Source organism: Fringilla coelebs, assembly GCF_963513975.1.
Source record: "Fringilla coelebs genome assembly, chromosome: 8".
In the NCBI taxonomy this organism is placed as follows: Eukaryota; Metazoa; Chordata; class Aves; order Passeriformes; family Fringillidae; genus Fringilla; species Fringilla coelebs.
The window spans coordinates 14,353,950-14,376,597 of NC_140066.1; the positions used below are offsets into that span (position 1 = coordinate 14,353,950).

Consider the following 22,648-nt stretch of genomic DNA (forward strand, 5'->3'; position numbering starts at 1 on the left):
CCTGATAAGCTTTTGACTCTTTGTAAAAGGTTCATTTTGCAACCTTACAATCATGTAGCAGGAATTCCCACTGGTATATTAAACCAGTTTCTATCTGATATGTGTACCAATGACAACTGCTACTTTACAAAAACCTTAGTCCTCTCAAATAACTATGATTAATAAAAATGTCTAATCCTTAAATCATGTTTTTCAGTATGGCAAGGGAATTTATCGATTTTGTTTGTAAAGAGTAAAAAAAAAAAGAAATAATAATCATGTACTATTTCTGAGATTTTTCAGAAAGAAAAGCTTAGTGTAGAAGTTAGATACTTCTGTTAACCAAATGAACTTAATTCTGTGTCTTTCTACTAACAACTCTTCTGCAGAAAACAAAAGACATCCACTATGTTGGTTTTACTTTCTCAGTACATGAAAAAAAATGGGCGTTTAAAAAAATTAAAAAGTGAATACAATGGTTACTAAAACAAACAGAGGAAGTTATAAATCTTCAAATCATATACAGGACAGATTGGAACATTATAAGTTCCAATATAAACTCTTCAAGTTCTCTTAAATAATATACCTAATAACTCTCTATGGGCAAGTAGGAAATCTGTTTTCAATTTCTTTTACTTCTAAGCAAAAATATGACTTATGTTACAGGAGGATTTTTTTGGTGGGAGTTTTCAACCAAAAATTAATGCAAGTATCTTACCAGAAAATATTCTTTGAAAGCCAGGAGGTTTTGTTGCATTCACTGCTCAGGACACTGCCATGCACTGTATAAGAATAGCAAAGAAAAGAATAGATTGTGTCCAGCTCCAGATCAGAGTATAAAAGGAAACCACAGTGCAGATGCCTTTTAACACTCCAAAACCAATTAGTCCTGATACCCAAATACGAGAATTTTTGGCAGCCAAATGTTTAATTTTCCCCGGAGCAGATTGCTGTGAGTCCCTACTCAGTGAGCATCATAACAGGATTGTACCAAATGCATCTGCTTGTAGCAGGAGCTTTCTGCAGCAAATAACCTCTGGAGGTATCTGAGAGCATGAATTGCCTTGTAGTCTTCTGATACTCTGGTAATTTCTTCTGCTATACATGTTTTGGGTTGCACAGCAATACTTTTGAAATGTGGATTCTAATTAATGACAGAGAAGAACCCATGTTAAGTGAAATCAGCCAGGGAGGTAATACATTTTCTCCATAGGAATGCAGTGTATCAGGAGAGGATTCAGGAAGAGACCCAGCTAAAGCTAACAGCTCTGGATTTGCACAAAGAACTTCCCCTAAAATCAGGAATTATTTCAGCTATCAAAAGCTATAAGCTATCCAGATGGAAAGTTCAATTTCTTAATTAGTAATAGATGGAGACTTTTGAAGAAAATAATACACATAGTTTAAAATGATTCATCTTGGAAAACATGCACAGACAGTATAAGGAATACAAACTATTACTTTTAGCTGCTATTTATCATTTCCCTGGGACTTGGTGGGTTTTTGATGCTATATGTGTTTATAGCCAGGAAAAGTCTGGAATACCACCAGACGGAAAGAACTTCCCTGTATGTTAGTGTAATGTAGTGTACCAAACAGTCTGTTCAGAATTCACATCGAGTAAACTACTAAGGTTTTAAATATCGCTTCAGGATCTGAAGCTCCAGAGCATCTCTTGGCCAAAAGAGAGAGGCTGACCTGATATATTTTATGTCTTGTTTTCTGATCCTGTGCTTATCATCTCATAAAACAGGAAAGCCTTAACTCGTGTTTTTGTGTTTTTAAGTGTTTGCAGTCCAAGGACATTTATTTCACTTAAAACTTATGTTAAATAAAAAAAAAGCAAAGCAGAAACTATGAATAGCAAGTTTAGCAATAAACATTCATATATGGAGTCCTATGTTAAATACAAACTAGCATGGCCAGAGTCTCTTGTAAACTTCTGTTTCTTGCCTGTTAAACAAAATGAAACAATTGAAATTTTAGATTGTTGCTATTTCTAAAATTGCATTTGAGTCCTGGTGATGTCTTTACAAAGGAGCTATCATATTTCAAAATAAATGTTTAACACACTCTGCTCTGCCAGAAAAGTGATAACAGTAAACAATGACTTTTTGTTGTAAAGTGCTCTCCCTCTAGGATTTATGGTAGGAAAAAGATTTCTTTGTTTGTAACTTATGGCCTGTAATTGGAAAGCTTTGCACTACATTCCTTGGCTCAAAAGTCTGCTTCAACTATAGAAAAATATTGAATCATTTTAGGGAGATTTGCTGTCACAACCCAAAAATTTAAACAGTAAATCTCATTAGAGGAGTTAAAAATATCGAGAAAGATGTGTAAAATGAGGAAATATGACTTTGAAAGGGTCTGGTTAATGCAGTGCATAGATATATATATATAACTGATCCTACTCATTGTTATGTGTAATACAACCTGGGCAAATGGCTTTACAGGTGACAGTGTACAGGTGACAGTGTGTACATAGATATATATGCAGTTGCAAAAAAACCTATTGTAATTGATATTTTTCTTCTCTGACTTCATGGAATAGGATCTAGAGAAACATCAAGGAGAGACTAATGCTCTTTTTTCTCAAGAAGTTATTATTTCCATCTCTGCTTGCTTGCTTGTTTTACCTTCTTTGCACGATTAATTCTGATTTTTCTGTAACAGGCACATAGTTGTCTGTGGTCACATAACACTTGAAAGTGTGTCGAACTTCCTGAAGGACTTCCTGCACAAGGATAGGGATGATGTCAATGTAGAAATCGTCTTTCTGCATAAGTGAGTAATCTTTCAACATTGGTCTTATCATCTGTTACTAAAACTCATTAAGTTAAGGTGTATCTTCTGGGAAGAGAGAGAACATTTAAAGCTCCAAATAACTATAAGATTAATATTTGCATTTATGTTTATTAAAAATATGTCTTGAGAAAAGGTGGCTTTTTTTTCCTGCATTTTTCATAACCCCCTACTAAGCATATTTGTTTCAAGCAGACAGACATCAGACCCAGTTGTGTTGCCTGTGAGGTCCATGGCTAAATGCATAGTTGAAGTGAAGATCAGGTTATGAAATAAAAAATATTGAATTGGAAATAAATACATCCCAGATATTTTTTTAGTGGTAAATATTCCTAGGGAAACTGCCAAAATCAGGAGCATCAGTAAAACTAATGAAAAATATGTTGTACAAACTTATGGTATCTGAAAACACCTTTTCACCCTGGATTTCTTTAGGAAAGTGCTTATTTTAAAGTGCAGAGTATTTATAAAATGAAAAATGTAGGTACAGATTCAATTTTAATGTAACAGATACTTTACAAACGTATTGAAAATAGAAATGAAATTCTTATCATGGTGATAATCAGAACTGCTCTTTATTCCATTATATACACATCCCTACACACACATAGTATCTTGCCTTTCTCTTATGTGGATTTTGGAAAGGTGTCTTAATGAAGATGATGTTTCTTTCATGCTCTACATGATGTATAAGCTAATAATAATTTAATAACTAATACAATGCCAAATAGCCATGCCTGAGGAGGAACTGCTAGAAAATTCCACATGACAGGAGGCAGTATCTTTTCTGTTCTGTAATGGCATCTGTTTAGAAGAGTTCCAAGTTATAAATGTTATTTTTTTGCATTCTGCACTTGTTGTCAAAGAAAATGATTCGAATTTAAGGATATAATTTGTGATGATTTAACAGTGAAAGCTGAAAGCTAAGCATCAGCAGTACTTCCACAGTTTTTCATCTGGTCCTTTCGATTTGAGCTAGAGATGGCATCCTCAAGTAACTACATAATTTTTTTTATTCCCTCTCAATGTAATAACAAGTGACTGTGAGAGGAAATTGAGGATCAAGATTTCCACAGTGAAAAAGTGGTGATAGGAATCAGGAAACTTCACATTCACATGAAAAGAGTTTAGCACCTTGCTACTTGTTTGTGCCTGTAGCTATTAAATTCCTTTTGTTTTAATGAGTGACACCAGAAAAGATATTTGCAAGGTTGGTGCCACGTTATGTAATTGACTGTAATCAATTTAATTTTTCTTTTGTTTCTGGCAAAATGAAATGAGACAGAAAGTCATGGCATCATAATGTTTGTTTTAATTGTAGCTCATAGAGGCCTCATGTTCCCTGTCTGGTTTCTTTTTCTGATTTTTAGAGATCTTGCATTGAGCTGTTCTATTCAGCACAGTCAGCTGTTGTGGGAATGGTAGGCACATGCAGAGGGTGATTGTAGTACTATACAATTTCTGGGTAGAATGCTGGGAGAGGATGCTTGCACCCATACTTCTGGATTCACATCCCTTGGAAAGGTACATGCAGTGAAGGTGGAGAGTAGCACAAGGTGGGCCAGAAGCACTGCAGATACCAGTAAGGCAGTGGAAGCAATGTAGTGTTTATCTTTTAAGTAAGGCACGCTGTTTCCGTGCCACAGAAAAAAACATCAGCAGAAGTCTGAATATCTGGGTTTGTAAATGCAGGAAATGGAGCAGTTATGGAAATTGACCTCTCATTTGCTCTTGTGTTTTCTTTCTCTTTCCACTGCAGTATCTCCCCTAACCTTGAGCTGGAAGCTCTTTTTAAACGACACTTCACTCAGGTGGAATTTTATCAGGGTTCAGTCCTTAATCCCCATGACCTGGCGAGAGTGAAGGTAACAGCTCTGTTGTTCTGTTCTGCTAATTGACCTGTTTCTAAGTACTCTTGCATTATTTGGAAAAAACCCCAAACACTAAAGCCCTTCTGCATGTAACTCCAAAAGAATGTTTTTCCCTTTCTATTATCTTAAGTAATAAATTATATCTGTACTGGTAAACCTTTTTTCCCATATCTTTAGATCTTCAAAGCTACAGCAACAGTGACTTAAGATACATTGTCTGTCATTCCATTGAACACTCTATGAATTTTTCATTGACGTTTCATTAAAAAATGTATTTTACATTAATGTTTGATATAGCAAGATATTGTCTTACAGTAATTGCTTAAAAAGCTTTTGTCTTACCAGAACAATTTAAAGATATTTTTTCACCCTCCAAACCCTTTTTCTGTTTTCTAGTATCCAGAAAGAAAAATGCAAGTTAAGATTTCTGGTAGACAAAATTAGATAGTTTTACTTATTTAGATATTTTTCTAGAATTTCTAAATGGTAAATTATTTCATTCTCTTAAAGCATGAAGCTTGAAAAAAATAAAATTAAAGAAAAATCAAGTTTTCAGATACATAATTAACTTTTTTGTTTCTTTTTCTCCCCAATGAAATGTAAACTGGCTGCTTAAGTCAACAATATTTTATTAGTGCAGTGTAATTTACACTTTCTGGAATACTAATAATGTCTTTTGTCCATTTTGACTGCAGAAATTGCTTAAGATTTTTGTAGGCCAATGCACACTGTTTCAGTTCATCAGAGCACGTCCTAATTATGATCATAAAATCATGTGTTCTTATTTTTTATTCTGTATTCCACCCTTCTTTGCATTGATATTTGGTTGTATACGCTGGAAAATACTTTTGTCATCTGCTTTGAGTTCTGTAAAGCTGAGGTTTGTGTGAATCTAGAGGTCCTGTGGATAGATCAGTTGTCCTCCTCTTGCTTTCTAAATCCAGTGCTCAGATTCTAAATCAGTTCAGCCACCTCTTCCTATCTTGAATAGGAAGGTCCTTAAATTCCCAAACAAAGCTGCAGGACTTTTTGGGAGCACTGCACTGATGCAACAGCAACTTCTGATGCATTTCAGAGTCTAAATTCCAGTATCTGGTTACAAAAGATTAACATTACCACCTTTGTGGCTCAGCTGATGCAGAGTAAGAGTTGTCAGTGGAACTGCTGACCTGCTCTGATCATCACAAGCAAGTTCCAAGAAATTTTCTGTGTACACAAGAGTGGTTGTGATCGCTGGTGTGAGCTCATGTTAGCCTAGAAACTTTTTTGATTAGCAGTTCTGAGAACTGGCACTCACACTCCTGCAGCCAGTGCTGGATTCCCGGGTAGTTTATGAGGAAGGAAGAGCTGGAAAGAGATGTTGCTTTATGTGTTTCCTTTCTCTTTGGTGTCTCAGATAGAGTCAGCAGATGCGTGCCTAATCCTTGCCAATAAATACTGCGCTGACCCAGATGCTGAAGATGCCTCCAATATTATGAGGTAAACTCTGTAATTTTTAATACCTAATGGTTCTTAACTCTGATTAGCTAATTTCATATCTGATCTGTTGCACTCAAAGAACACTGTAGGATTTTTTTTTTTTAGAGGACAAATTAAAAGATCCTCACTAAAGTCCAGAGGTGAGAACACCTTAAATTCCTACCTCCACTGTTACGTCTGTCTGCTTCAGTCTGTCAGAAGAGACACCTGGAGCAGAGGCTTTGACTCTCTAAGTCATTTTGCAGGAGCTAGGGTTTGAGCATTCCTAGCTGAACACAGAGAGGAAAGGGAATGCAATCAGGTTGTTGCAACAATACATGCATGAGTGCTTGCCCTGCAGGGCTGTGTCAACGTGGGGCAGAAGCACCTTCAGGGCTTCATTCCTGCTCTCCGTGGTGCAGCTGCTCCTGCCAGTACTGCCCTGCCCAGGGGATGGCAAGGTATACAAGGGAGGTGTCTCCTGTCCCCATCCTGCTTTTTTTGCACTGAAGACCAATCATTGCTTGTTTTAATTGACAAGGCATTTACAGCATTAGGGACCACCAGATCTCCTCCTGCTTTCCTCCTTGTAGTCTCTGAAGGGAGGAGATGAATCAGTCAGTAGATGGCAGCTAGAGTTGCAACAAACCTAAGCCATTCCATTTTTTTGTTTTGTTCATACAATCCTAGTTTTACTGAGACCTTTAAAAAGTCTCCTTTTTAAAATTAAAAATTAAAATCTCAGTCAGTGATTGATTAAAAGTTCTCTAGTATTGAATTGGCCGGTGTTATAAACAGATTTTACTGGCTTGTCAGATGTTTGCATCCTCTGTATTGAAGGAAGGGGAGAAATTAAAAAATGCTCCTAAAGTTGCTCTTCTGGAAAACTACCACTGTGTGCAAGAGATGTAGCCATCTGAGAAAGACACAAGGCTAAAATACACCTAGTTTCATTTTACAAACATGGTTTGAGTTGCAATGCAAGAAACTTTATTTTGACATTGATAAAAATATTCCAGTCCCAGATTGATACATTCTTAGTAGATTTAATACATCTGATGTACTAAAATGCAAAAATTTTAATGTAAATGTGGAATTCTCTTGTGTTTTGTCAAAATTTAATTAAAAAAAAAGAATGTTTAATTAAACCATTCAGCAAGAAACGGAAAATTAGAAGAAAGATTTGTTAAAATAATGCAATTTTTTAACGTTTCCTGTTCTAGCTTTGATATGCTTAAAAGCGCAAGCCAGACCAGTAGTTCACAAGATACATTCTACAAAACACCAATGAAAACACTGGTGGCAAAAGATGGCATCCCATCTTGTGAAACTGATGATTCCATAATAAGTCAGATATTTTTTTCATTGTTTTATCTTCTTTTTCTACCTTTAGGTTTTAAATACAGGACTTATTGGTTTGTGGTTGTTCATCTCTTTAATTTTGCTCAATGCTTTTTTTACAGTACAATATCAATTCATGCATTTCTCAAACAATTTTCTTTCAAGCCACTTAAAATCTACATACAGTTGAGTATATCTTGGATTCATTAAGTAATTTAGAATGCAGAAAATGTGCAGATTATGAAAGTAGCCCCATGTTTTATAAATTTTGCATTCATTTATCAGTTTTTATATTGATCTGTGGATTAATCCATCAAAATTGAGATGAATTTGCATGTGTAACACAGAATCATTATTCAAGGTATTTAGATACAGTGAATATCTAGCAGCTATAAATAACTAATATGTGATGGGGCAGAAATTCATTTTTTCAGGCATTTGTCATTGGGAAGTTGATCAAGTACGTTGATTCAAAGGCATGAAAATAGTCACTGAGGATGAGAAGGATGTAACAGTTCCAACTGCATTATTTTCCTAACGGAATGAGTATCTGAACAGTGCTGCTGAAACAAGACTCATTTTCTGCAAACTCCATAAGGGCAAAACATTCAACTGAATATTTCCTGAGGCTTATTGCTCTCTAGTACTAGCCACCAATTCTTACCTCAGTTTGACTATGTGTAAATATATCAAAGGTCTGACATCAATCAGTTTGCTTTACAGGCAGATGAATGAGGGGGTACAGTTTTAATGGTGGGACTTGACAACAGGGTAAAATAGAGGTGTTTGGATGCATTATCCAAATAACCTATCAGTTAAAAGTTATTTTAATAGGTTTTGCCTTTTCTTTTTAGAGTTATTTCCATAAAGAATTATCATCCGAAGATAAGAATTATCACTCAGATGTTGCAGTACCACAATAAGGTAATGTGATGGCCAGTGGTTCTTCTCAGAGGTTTTTGCTGCATTGCATTTGCTCATACATAATTTTTCTAGTCCCAGTAACAGCAAGCATTTTCTTTCCGAACTAAAACATCTTAATAAACCTTGTCATGTAATCCAGTTACAAAGTAATTTTGTTTTATTTATATGTGCAAGGGACTTTATCAAAACCTTGACATTTATGAGTTGCCTAGGATCTAATTCTCAAAGCTGCAGTGTCCATAGTTTTTATTGATTCCAGATGACCTTTCACCACTTCAGTTCTGTAAGTTCTGCTCTTATTGTCTTACTGGAGGTTATTGTCATTTTTTTTTTTTTATTCCAGCATGACCACTTTGACCTGAAATAGCCAAGCAGTACAAAATAGATAAATTGGTGTTTTTTAATATAAAACATAGCCTAGTGGTGAGATTCAGTACTAAGAATATTGTGAAGTTCAAAATTAAAATTCCACTTTGGAAAGAAATGTGAAAAAAATTTTTGTGGTAAATTTGTGACCCTTCAACACAATGAAGTAAATTTATTCAACCCTGGGCTGAGGAAGTCCATAAACTGCTGACTAACAGGGTTGGGAGGGAAATATCAGATAACACAGTACTCCTACGTGGCCTGCTTCTTTTATTAGCTCTGAAAGAATCAAGCACTGCCCAGTGTGTGAGAAAAAGCATGACTGGGTAAACCTTCATTTGATGAAATGCACTATAAATCTGGTACTAGGAAGGTTTGATAACAACTCCTTATACCTGTAACCTGTTGCCAGAACAAGAGCAACTACTGTTGCTTGTTGTAGCCCCTTCCTGTATGTTATGGAAGAGACCTGTCTTTTTATAGAATACAAGCAAGGAGTTTCTCTGCTTTAAGCAGCCACAGAGAGGAAGGTTTTTTTGAATACTGCAGTTCGTTTGTTATTCCAATGGTTATGTCTTCATGAACAGCTTTTATCAAAGTACTGAACTGTGGAATTAGGAAGGGAAACAAGGAGGGAAGACTCTGTGATTCCTTGTATCTACACAAACGTAAAAGTTTCACGTCAGAGAAAATCCAACAGTTATGCCAGTACCTGAGCAATAATTGTACTTATCTAAGTTATCAGTTCCAATACTGCAGGCATGTCTTGCTCAGTTATTTTCTTCATTTTGTCCTTTTAAATAAATAAATAAATAACATTCTTAGGAAAAAAGGTTTGTTTTTTCACCATCAGGTACTGTTCTTCAAGGTGGAAAAAATGAAATAGAAAAGACAGAAGATGTTGTATAAGTTTGAAAATTCTAGTATCCTTTAAAGGCTGCAGCTTCACATAAGTTGTAATCTAAGTTGTGTTAGCTTCCTGTATGTGTGTTCCTTCTCAGTTAGATGGTAGCCCAAAGTGCTGTAAAAGGAACATGCAGAAGGGAAGGAAAGCTTTACAACATTCTGCTTGTTCAGGTGTGAGGATGGACATGATGGAGTGCCCCAGCCACCATGTCTTGGGAAGTGTAGCATTTTATCTGTAGTAGGCAAGAGTGGGACATTTCTCAGCATAGAATTAAGCTCTGAAACACTTGAAGTGCCTCTGCCTACTCAGGAAAAATCAAGGTATTAACAGAGAAAATCATTCAGAACTGTCTTCTGTTTCTGGTTCTTCACCTGTGGGATATTTTGTTTGTTTGTTTGTTTTCCAGGCCCATCTACTAAATATCCCAAGCTGGAACTGGAAAGAAGGAGATGATGCAATCTGTCTTGCTGAGCTGAAGCTGGGTTTCATAGCCCAGAGCTGCCTGGCACCAGGCCTTTCCACAATGTTAGCCAACCTCTTCTCTATGAGGTCATTCATAAAGGTAATGCCTTTCTCATTGGGACATATTAGTCTGCAATTCAGCTTGTCAGAGACAGGAGTAGAGAACATGACTCAAATGTGCAACAGATAGAAAGACAATAACAGATTTTGTGACGCCAAAACAACCAGCACACACTTCCCTGCAAAAGTTTTTTGCTGAAAATTGGGCAATAAACCAGGTTCTATCAACTTGTGTTTTTGGTTTTTTTTTGGTTTTTTTTTTTTTGTTTTTTTTGGTTTTTTTAATTTTTATTCAGCAAGTGTCTAGCCTTTAAAATAATTTCCGAATCATCATCCATTTCCAGGGAGATATTTTTGGCATTTTGTGGTTTTGCTTGATTTTAGACAAACCACATGTTTGTCTATCAGAAAAGCTGCTGCTGCTAAAACAAAAATATGATTTATCTACATGCCATGTAGCAACAAAGTGCCGAGAGAAAGGGACTGGTCATTTTTGTCTTTGACATCCAGAGACTACTGGACCTCTGACTGTGAGTAAATAAGGAACTTTTGTTAGAATTGAGGCCCAAACTTCCCACAACATCATTCTTGTATTTGCTCCTCCTCAGTCTAAGAGCTCTTTTTCACTTAGATTGCAAAACTGTAGCCCAGTTAGACTTCAGTGGCAGCTGTACTGGTTCACTGGACCAAGGCCTCCATTGCAATAATCATTGCATCCTTCCTGGTGCATTTCAGGGACACTGATTCCAAACACAAAGGGTGGGCAGTTTCCAGTCTCACCAGTGTTCCTAATGGGATGGGAAACACTGGAGTGCAAGGTAGGCTATGGTCCACTTCAACTCCATTGTGCAAGTAAGCTAAAAATAGAAATACCCTCATGTCCTCAGATGAGAAAGCAAGGAATGTTCTCTTAGAGGTGCATATGTTGGTGCAGGACAGTGAGTCTTTATTTGCTTCTTATAAGCCAACATTATGACATCCTGACATTATTGAGAAGGTATCCTTAGAAGACAGCAGGCTCCCATGAAAAATATTTCATACTATTACATTTAATTAAAAAAGAGCAGTCTTCAAGATGGAAACAGGTCTGGGCTCTGCTCTTTATTGCCTGCAGTAAAAATATCTTCATCTTTATTCACGTTCTAAAAAAACCCAACTGAAAGAAACAAACAAAAAAACCCCATTGTTTCACTTCAGCAAACCTGGAATCTGTTTGTGACTCTGCAACATATTTCCAATTGGATATTGATCCTTTCTATCTGTATCCCAGAAGAAAACTCTGTCTCTTGTGAACATAATTCTCCTTGCCTGTCAGTTTGGTCTCTCTCACTCCTGTCTGCTGTAGTGCCCCAAGACTCTCAGGAGTGTCAAACATTTGTGACAGTCACACTAATGTATGCCAATTACTGAGGCAGCCTTGTGTATGAACTTGGGCTCAGCAGCAGAGTTCATGTGAAAAGTTTGCTCAACTTCTGTCCTTCCAAAATCAGAAGGGGTCAGTTTTCTCCTAAGGAGATCCAAATATATGGGTATCCTCAGAAGCCTCAGTCTTAATTCAAGCTATTTTAATACTGATTTTAAAAATCAGTGAAAATGTGGGGAGATTCACAAAATGATGAAGTGTGCAAATGTCTGACTGTGGGGTAAGTGTACTAGAAATACACACATTTATGGCCTGGATTTTTATATAAAAACATTTAAAGTCAAAACCAGGATATGTACAGGTACCATGTTTCCAAAAGTTATATCTCACTACTTCTGCCATTATCTTGGCCAGCTATGTTTTGTTATTTTATATTGCATTTTTATAATAGTTCCAGTACAGTTACAGATTAGATCTCATTAGATGAACAGTTTTAAGTGAAAGGCTCAACTTTGCAAGGCATTACTCAAATTACATCAATCTCTGTACACAGATTAAGCATAAAAATAGCAATACATTTGATTTGGGGGAAGTTGTCATTGTCAGTTTTCCTCTTGTGTCTGATTATATACAGTTATAAACAGAGTAGTGTGCAGACATACCTTAACTTGTATGACTTCAAATGTCACCTTCACATGGCACTGGGAGGAAAAAACACCATAAAAGAGTGCAATAAGATCGCAATACTCTGTTAATACTGGTTAAAAATATATTTGCCACACAATTAAGAGTGAATTTTCTAGGCAAGTAAAATGCACATCTTCACTTCCAAAGAACTCTGACTAATTCAAAATCTGAAGCCAAATAAAAGTGCAAAATTGGGACACATTTCGTTATGTGACTCTAACCCTACTGGTGTTAATAAAAGGTTTGTTTATTTAGCTGAAAGGATGATCTTTTTCATGTCTGTCTGATCTAAAAACTTGAAAAAGAAAACTTACTAAATAGTGGCTGTGAATCATCAGTGCATTGTAGGAGAGCAGCTACATTGATTAGAAATGCTGAAATGACTCTATTGAAGAGAAATATGGTCATTCCCTAAAATAACTTTCACCCCTTTCCATTGAGAACATTCAATTTAAGTACTGTCAGACCTTCATAAATTCCTTAGGTAAACATTATTAGTGGAGTCTCTCACCAGTCAGGAGATTGCCAGGAACATGTATGGAAACTTCTGTATTTTTTAATGAAAGCTTGAAATGTGGGTTTGTTCCGCCTCCATAGCGTGATTAGAAAGTGATTTAATGTGCCATAAATGTTTGGTCAGTCAAACACAAATGAACATGATTGATGGTGACATTGCACACATTTAACTCATTATGGGTTACATTACAGCAAAATTATTTGTGTAAACAGTCTGCTCAGTGTTAAAAGTAAAACAAACTAAGAAACCTCAAAATATTATATTTGTTCCTAATATTTTCCTTTTGGTTTTACCAATGTAATATCATATGGAATCCTTTATATTCTTTTTGGCACCAAACTGAACAAAAAGGAAATCAGTTCAAAAATGTTAATATTCTGTAAACACTTAAAGACAGATAGAATGCACCAAACTATATGCTAAGGGGAAAAAAAACCCACAAAACTTTACACCTGTAAACTGTATTTTATTAATCCAGTCTTCTTATAACATAGACTGTTACTGTTGTATTAAAAAAGGAATTTGGACTCTTTATTTACTTGCACAGTCTGAGAAAAAGATGGAAATACTGTACTGCGAGTTCTGTATTGTTTGAATTAGCAAGTGCGTACCAGAAGTCTGTCTATATGAAAAACACTGCAAAAACCAGATACATGGAATCATAGGCAGAAGTGATTAAATTTTGTACAGGCCATTCCTCCAGGCCAATCTCCAGCCTACAAGCCAAGTTAGTATTGTTGTGTAAATTAATAAAACATGGAATGTGGTAGCCCGTACACCTCATTCCAGATATCAAAATTATCTAGAGCTCTCTCTATTATCCTCAAAGCTTTTTGAGAGCAGGAGTGTTTTGTGGGCTCTTTCAGCAGCTTTTGCTCACACCTCCACATATGCAATGCCCCCTTTACATTCCTTTATAGTCCAGGCTGAAGGAGAGACGTAATAAAGCCACAGAGATTTACATCAGTTGAGTGCTTTCCTACACTGATGGAACACATCAACTTGTTTGCTCTTTATTTTTGACCACCTAGGCAGCCTTGGAATATTTCAGCTGGAGAATGAACAGCTTTGACATACAGGAGGGGAGTGAGAAGGAAATGCAATGTTTTGTTTATTGTGAGGTTCTTCAGGAAGCTGCATAATAAACTGATTGCATGATCTTACTCAGAGGACCCAGATCAAATATTAAATGTAGCCTGTTACCAAATACATTTATCTTCAGAGATCATGTAAAGATCTTCCTGACTCTGTAGTGGTTTTAAACCATTGATTCTAGGAATTAAAGCCTATTGTGGTTTAAAACTGTTTGCTGTGTATACATAGTATCAGTCCTTGTGATAGGAGTGTATTTGTCTTGGGCTGAAGTCTACCTTGGGACTGCATTTTCAGTCAATCATTTGAACAGATCAACACCAGTCTATCCTTTGCCTCATTATTGGATAGAAATCTTGCCCTGTTTTGTATATTTGAAACTATTAGAAGTAGAGCCTGTATGCCTTTCAGTTCAAATCCAGCAAGGCCAGAATCTAAAAAAGAATTAGATGTCATTATATTTCAAGGATACTTCTCTGCCTTGACCCACTACAAAATTCTACATTAGTATTGATGGGGAAAAGTGCATAAATCTCATTTGAAATTAGAACTAGTCTCAATTAGCATATTTGATGTTTTATAATATATAGTCTTTTTATACAAATTTTAAAAATCATCCTGGCATTCAGAAAGCTGTGGAAATAGTTGACATTGTAAAGTGTTCATAGTACAAAGGATATTTTGTTAGCTTTGATTTCAACAGACAATGGAGTTGAGTAAAGAAGTAGCTGATAATTTATAATAATTAAGGAAATGCAATGATAAGACTGTAAATCTAAGAAGCTTAACTCTATGATATGACCATAAGAACTGCTTCAGCCAGTTACTTTTCTGTCAGATTCAGATATCCATATGCAAAGGCATAATAAAACTAGATATTCACTCAAGCAGTTTGGGTGGACTGAAAGGGCATTATAGGTGAATGGGAGGAAATATTTTAGCTACATTGCTTTCCCTGTGCATATCCTTTTCAACTACCAATCAAGAATATTCAAGGTCATATGGAGTTAGGAGAAGGGGTTATGGCTTTGAACTGGCAGAAGGCAGGATTGGATTAGGTATTAGGATGACACTGTTTACTGTGAGGGTGTGAGACCCTGGAACAGGTTGCCCAGAGAAGTTGTGTTTGCCTCATACCTGGGAGTGTCCAAGGCCAGTTGGATGGGGCTCTGAGCAGCCTGGTCTAGTGGAAGGGGTCCCTTCCTACAGCAGGGGGGTGGAGTGAGATGGTCTTTGAGGCCCCTTCCAACCCAAACCATTCTGTGGTTCTGGGGGTACTTTCCTTTAAATCTCATCTATATTGTTTGAGATAGAGAATTGTAACATTACACATCCTCAAAAGGCTTTGTCCTATTTTGAGCTCTTTCCATGATGATGAAGAGCTGATCTTATTCAATGCTAAGGAGCGACTTTACATCTGCTTTCACTGTGCTATAAAGGAGTTGGATACCCACCATCCTTTGCCTTGCATGGCAAGGATGGTGGATATCCAAAAAATCCTAGGTCACGATGCAACTCTAGCATTTGTTCTCTGTCTTGACAGTGATACCTAGATCTTGGCAGAAGAGATTATATAGCATGAGCAGGTTCAGATACACTCAGTCTTTCATGTACCCATCATGACGTGAAAAGTAAGTGCTATGAGCAAGAGAGTTCTTTTGGAGCTGCAGAGCTCCTGCTAATTACACTGCTGGGTGTAGGGCTGGGTGTATTAAAGGTTTTCATTTTCTCCTGACAATACTGATGGCTGTGCTTGCAAGAGCTACATCACTTTTTCATATCTGTGTCACCATGTCTCACTAGGAATTGATTGTATTATGTAAATATATTTGCTGGTAACAATATTGTATCTATATACAAGATAGAGGAGAGCAGAGGAGTATTGTGACTTAAAAAAATATTCAGATGAAAAGTACATTTCTTCTCTTGGATTGCACAATGTAATTTTCCAGCTATTCTTCATATAGGCTATTCTGGCAGTGCCTAATTTGTTTTATGACTATCAGGAGACAGAATTGCGGTGTGACTTAGTCAGGGAGAGATAATAATGTTTGCAGTACTAGAGAGGAATCAGGAAGATACAGGTTGAAGTTGTTTTGATAGTATGGGCCATTCTGGATTGGTTCCATCAGTTACCTAAACTTCAAAATATCATCACAAAGGCTTACATAAAGTATTTTTCCTCACAAAAGATACCAGGCAGGTGACCATCTGTCTCTATGAAGTCACTGGGAAAATGTCATGGTTCAGGTGGAGATAAAACAGAAAGATCATCTTTAGTCAACTGTTGCAATCATCTTATAATGTTTTATAGCATCCCAAATATCAGCAATTCTTTAAATTCTAAAATGCACATTTTGTGGTATCCTAACAGATCGTATCTGAAACACTCCAATCACTTAACAAAGTTTAATGTAACACTAACTGGTATCTATGGAGGTTGATCATTGCTTTGGGAATGTTTGGTTTTTTCCAGTCCTTTCTTGGTCCTTGACTCAGGGTGAGTACTTAACTATAGGCTGATCTGGAGTTCCTTCCTCCAAATCAAAACCATCTGCCTAAAGAAAAGAAAGCAAGGAAAGAAAGTCAAAAGGCAGATATGTAATGTATTTGTATTTTTTTCCCAACCCCAGGTGGTGTCAATGTAAGAAAAAGCCACAAAATAGACCAAAAGTTACAAACATGCCCTTGCTATCATTAGTCTTAGTTTTTTATCAAGCCTGGGCTTTATCTCTCTTCTGTATATAGAGTTGCTGATCAGCAACATTTGCAAGCTTCCTATAAATAAAAGGGTCATAAAAAATGTGATATGGCTTCTCTGTGTGTGGTGGGGAATAACACAATGCAAATGCCTTTTACCATCCCACATGGCCTCTGAATGGTGAAACAATTTCTCTGGAAGAAATTTCTCCTGATTGTTTGCAGCCCACTTGTCAGGCTGTATATGATTTGGAACATCTCCATATTGCAATTTATTCTTTCAGTCGTTTACATCTCCAGAACTAAAGTAACTGATTACTTGGCAGCCTGTCAACAGGAGGTGGGAATAAAACAACAACAACAAAAAAACAACCAAAAAACCAAAACCAACCAACCAAACAAAAAAGGCAAAGCTCAAACAAATTTAAAAAAAAAAACCTAAACCCCACAAAAACATCACAAATAAAAAAAAAAGAGGAAAAAAATCATTGTAACTTACATTTCACCTGGTTTCTTAACAAGTTTCCATCCTCCTGTCCTTAGAGCATTTTTTTGAAAGAGTGCTTTTTGGCTAGTTCAACATGAGAAAAAGATTGATGAATCCCAAATTAATAATCAGCCTGTGGAATAAAAGCGCAAACTTATCTAAAACACTTTATTAAGTCTTGTCACAATAGCCCTGGAATACTGAAATTTGAAAACCTGAAATTTTTTGGTCCGAGGCAATCATAGAATCACAGAATATCTTGAGTTTGAAGGCACTGACAAGGATCATTGAGTCTGACTCCTGACCTTGTTCAGGACACCCCAAGAGTCACACCATGTGCCTGAGAGCTTTGTCCAAACACTGCTCGAGCTCTGTCAGGCTGGTGCTGTGACCTCTGCCCTGGGGAGCTGTTCCAGTGCCCAGCCACCCTCTGGTGAAGAACCTTTTCCTGATATCCCATCCCTCCCCTGAGATAGAGGCTGTTCAGCCCAGAGAAGAGAGGATTGTGTGGAAACCTTGTAGAAATCTTCCAGTATCTGAAGGGGGCTGCAGAGAAGCCAGAGAGGGATTTTTGTTATGAACTGTAGTTATAGGACAAGGAATAATGGGTAAAGACTTAAGGGAGAAGTTTAGGCTAGATATTTGGAAGGAACTCTTTATTGTGAGAGTAGTTAAAGACTGGAATAGGTTGCCCAGGGAGTTTGTGGATGCCCCAGTTTGGGCAGTGTTGAAGGCCAGGTTGGATAAGGCCTTAAGCAACCTGGTCTAGTGAGAGCTGTCCTTCCCATGGCAGGAAGGTGATCTCTTTAAGGTCCTTTCCAACCCTTAAAATTCTGTGAATCCACTATTTTTAAAAGAAAAATTTGGGAAACTTTTTTCCTCATGCTCTCTACAACTTTATTTCACCCCATGCTCAGTGTGCTTGACAAGAATTCAGTGTATTATTTGTATATTTTTTGCATATGACACTTGATTTACTGACTACAGGGACTTTGTTTTGGGGTTTTTTTTCAGCATTCTAGAAAATCCCTTACAAATAAGGGCTGCTAATTGCCATAGCAGTTATGTGTTAAAATCTGATTCACGTTCAAGCAATTGTTTGTAAGTTTCAAAGAAAGCTGTGGTTTTTTACTCAGAACTCTGCATCTGTTTCTTTGGTTTTAGATTGAGGAGGATACGTGGCAGAAATACTACCTGGAAGGAGTTGCAAATGAAATGTATACAGAATATCTGTCCAGTGCCTTTGTGGGTTTGTCCTTCCCTGCAGTTTGTGAGTAAGTAGAAATACATTTAATTTACAGAAATATTTACCTTTTGTAAGAGAAATCTAATTTTTTTGAATGAGACCTTTTCACTCTGTTAAAGTCTTAATGTTGCTGCATCAGATGGTTCTAATAAAATAAACATTAAAACAATCACTGCATGGAGGTATCTGAAACATTGCAATGCCTAGTAAGTAAGTGATTATAAGTGAAAGCATAAATGTTTTTGGTCTTTAACAAACTCATCAGCAATCTTTTTTAATTGAGTTATTTACTCACCAGCACTATCCTGTTATTTTTCTAATGATTCCCATTTTTTGAATAGTTGTAGTCAAGATGATCATCTTGGCTTGTGTTCCATTCCATGGAAACTAGTCATTAATTTAAACAGATGTCATGTAGTCATATAAGCAGTGTGGCACCCAGAGCTCTATGGAAGTGGTTTCAAACCACTTGCAACAAGTAAAATATGTGAGAGAAAAGATATGTCTGTTCATTTATGAGAAAGAAGCACATAGTACATAACCATAGTGCAGGCCATGTGACAGCTTAATTTCTGGACACTGAAAAATGCTTAGCCTAGAAAGAGTCTGTGAATGAGAGATTTGTATGCATAAAGTTTGTATAAGTATCTACATAATCAGGTTAGTTTAGCTTAATCATATTTCCTTTTTGCTCCACTCTTAGAGGAGGAAATAGATGAAGAAGTAAAATAAAATCTCTTATGTAAAGGAGGATGAGTATGGTTCTACTCTAACTTCACCGCTTTTCCCAATTTTGACAGGAGCAAAAACATGGCATAAGAATGAGGGGTAGACAACTGTTAGGCAAATATTATCCATTTAGAAAGTATCTAGGACGTTGCTATGACAGAGCCCAGTCTTCAATTTGCTGGTAAAGTAAAGGAGTTCTCAATCCATCCTTCTACTGTGTCAGCCAAACTCTGTTGAGTTTACTGAGGGGAAAATTTTTGTGATTTATTGAAACAGGAAATCTCACAACATAATTCAGAAAATTGTTTTATATTCAGAGTGAATGGTAGTTTGTGCTGTTAGCACTAGCTACAGTAATGAAAATAAAATCTCCACACCATTTTCAAATATGTCAAGTTTCTATATGAGTTTTTAGGAAGATTTGACTGAGACTGTATTTGACATAAAGCTGGCGTTTATTTATCTGTGCTGGTAGAATGGAGATAAAATGATCAATAAAGAAAGGGTGCTTATTGAGATTTAGAAACATGTCTAAATTTTGGAGCTCTCCTCAAGCACTTTAATTAATGAGTTTAGTGCAGAGGTATTCTCATTAATCTAAGAATTGACTTCTCAATTTCCAGAAGAACCAAAGGACAAGGACAGCAAAATGTCCGTTGCATTGCTTTGTGAAGAGGAAATTGAGTCAGTGGATAGTCTTAGTGTGTTCAGCCACCCATGAAATATACAGACTTTGAGAACAGGTTTTGTAGTGTCGTTTTTAAAATTCATGCAGTCAATGACATTTTAAAAGTCTGAAATTAAATTAAATGTTCTGCTTCCCCAGGTTATTTGTCATAAATGCAAGTCTAGGAGTCTGATTCTTTTGTAAATAGGCTTCCATACAGTCTGGATAACAAAGAGTGCACAGAGAGATTGAGGATGGGGCACTCAATATTGTTGAAGAATTTCCAGCTTCTGATGTCAACACTGGGGTGAAGAATTAAACTCCCACAAAAAGTAAAACAGTGTGATACAATTGTATATTTCTTACTCAAAGCCACAAGAATTAGATGGAAACAGAATTCAATATCAGTCTGCAAGTTCTGTTTATAACTCCACGTGTGTGTACTGTGTGAACATATTCCAACAATATATTTTCAGTATGTGAGTGTAGCTCCAAATATTCTGTGCCCTTGGATATCGCTGGCCCAGGTGTGGATGATGTTGATTGAAGACAAACTAACCAATCTGTCTCCCACTAGAGCAGAGCCTTCTCATATTTAGTAACATAAGGCTAACCTTCACCCAGGTTCTACGCCTACCCCTCTCTACCCCAAAATGTTCCTCATGAGGCCAGCATGTCTGCAGTGACGCTCAGCCTGGCAGAGGGAGCAGCCCCCTGTCCCTGTGTGATGTTGGCTGTGCAAAGGCACTGACTACCGGCCTCTTCTCTCCCTGCAGGCTGGTGTTTGCCAAGCTGAAGCTCTTGATGATAGCCATAGAGTACAAGTCGGAGAAGCGCGAGAGCAGGTACGTCCTGCGGCACCGGCTCCGGAGGTGCTCAAACGCACTCTCAGGAATTGTGCCTGCTGTTTTTCCAGGGAATGAACACAGCTATTCTTTGAAACATTGCAGAATGTACCTAGCATGCCATCGCATTGCAGCATTGCTCGTAGGACTGAAAGGGACTTATTTCTGCCCTCTTCCTCCCTAAAAGTGACCAAGTCAGAGTGTTCAGTAAAAAGTGCAGTAGCACATGTGTCTCATCTCCAGGAGTGATTTTACTTATGGAAAAGCTTACAATTTTTGTGTTCATAGCATATCACTTCTAATCAGAGGTCCAGCATACACTAGGGAAAACAGAAAAGTGGAAAACAGATGTGATATCAAAATTCATTATGGCTATGTGTACTTTCAAAATACAAATTTCATTTAAATTAGTTTGAGAGAACCAATTTAGATACGATACAGGATAAACAAATATAGGGTAAACATAATATTTAAATAAAATTTAAATATCTGTTCTGACTAAACGTACATGAATAACATCATGAAACTGGAAAAGATTAATTTAGCCTTGAAATTACCAGTTGGGTGGCTATTTTCATTAACCAAAAAAGAAAAAAATAATCATTATTCTTAGTACAGATTCGCAGATGGGAAGTGTTTCTTGCATTTTTGTTTTTGTGCAAAGGTTCATAGAAACATGATTGAACATTGGAGTCAATCTTCCATCACCTTGTCCATTAATGTTTTAAACAATATTCATTTCTATGTAACAAAAATGTTATAAATGTTCTCTGAAACATGTGGAGGGTCATATAAAAAAATATGACAATACTGACTCTGAGAGGAATTTGATTTTCCTCTTTCACAATTACATTTGTACTGCTCTAGTAGACCTGAAGTGATACATAGTAGTTCATCTTCTTATTGGCCTCCAATTCCTTTTTTGTGGCCAAAGGGCACGTTGAGGACAATTGCTTCTTCTCACAGGAGAACCAATTCTATCAATTGAACTCATTCTACACTTTCTGGGGATTTGAAAGTTTAATACTTAGTATTAACTTTCATAATTTTTCTTTATTTAAAAAAATCTATAAAACCTGTGTTAGACATTTGACATGGAAAAAGCAGTGTTGCAAGTATTTATGAGTATTTCCATGCCCTATAGTTGATTTTGCTGGATTCTTCCATATGTTATAAAACAATATGTGATGTATGTACTATTGAATATAATTTTTTTTCACACTATGCTGATTAAGAAATGCATTTTTTTTACTATCAGATTTTTTTATGCTGTATTTAGCTTCTTTGGACTCTTAAATTACTTTCCCATCGAAAGACCTCATTATGCATTAGCTAATTAAAGCAAACAGTCTATTCTTCTGTCTGTGAGCAATTTAATCTTTTGCCAGAAAATGGAAAAATACAATAGTAACAGCAGTGAAACAATTTACCAAATTTTGTGTCTTCAGAATTAAGAAATATCTGGTTTCTCTTTTTCTCCTAACAAGTATTGGCCAACTTTATATTGCCATTACTTCAGTTGTCATTTGCTTACATAAGTGCTAGTATTGCAGTCTTTTACAGTAATAACAGATTGTTCTTGGCTTCCATATCATTCTTTGCATTAACTTCAGTGGAAGTTGGATTGAGTTCTTAATCAAAAGGTGATGCAGAGGATCCCACAAAAAGTAAAACAGTGTGATACAATCATATATTTCTTACTTAAAGCCACACAGGTAACAAATTGAAATAATTATTATAGTAGGGAAAAAAAGGAGCTAAAATTGCTGTAAGCAATACTAACAAAGAGATATTAACAGCTGGATTTGCTGAATATGTATGTAGCAAGAGGAGGGCATATAAGGTAGATAGTCACATTTTCCTATAACCCTGATCCACAGCAATATCTGCTGATTTCATTAACCAGTGACAATTTTATAGTCGCTGTTTGATCAATGATAGAGCTACCTGCAGTATATCATTACTGCTCTACTTGTTCCCGTGCTCTTCAAGTCAAACATGTTAACAAGATATTTGTGGTTTTCTGATCTTTTAGTCAAACCAGAAGGGTAATGCAACAAAACTTCAGTTTCTCACCTCCTAAGTATGCTTGCATTTCCATGCATCTTATTAAATGAAATGGAGAATTAAATTAAAAGTTGGAAT

General features: G+C 36.5%; 1 protein-coding gene across 8 annotated transcripts in view; it reads left to right on the forward strand.

Annotated features, from left to right (window-relative positions):
- Positions 1 to 22,648, forward strand: part of KCNMA1 (potassium calcium-activated channel subfamily M alpha 1) — a gene marked incomplete at its 3' end in the record, with an annotated part of 410,494 nt that overhangs the window by 275,005 nt on the left and 112,841 nt on the right. For 4 of the 8 annotated variants that reach the window (XM_084210399.1, XM_084210403.1, XM_084210404.1 and 1 more), the window contains 7 exons: positions 2,653 to 2,763; positions 4,541 to 4,646; positions 6,049 to 6,131; positions 8,306 to 8,375; positions 10,055 to 10,210; positions 18,181 to 18,290; positions 20,435 to 20,530. In XM_084210399.1, the coding sequence (XP_084066525.1) occupies positions 2,653 to 2,763; positions 4,541 to 4,646; positions 6,049 to 6,131; positions 8,306 to 8,375; positions 10,055 to 10,210; positions 18,181 to 18,290; positions 20,435 to 20,530 (732 nt within the window). The remainder of the gene's footprint in view (positions 1 to 2,652; positions 2,764 to 4,540; positions 4,647 to 6,048; positions 6,132 to 8,305; positions 8,376 to 10,054; positions 10,211 to 18,180; positions 18,291 to 20,434; positions 20,531 to 22,648) is intronic. The other 4 variants (XM_084210401.1, XM_084210405.1, XM_084210400.1 and 1 more) reach the window with 1 other exon arrangement.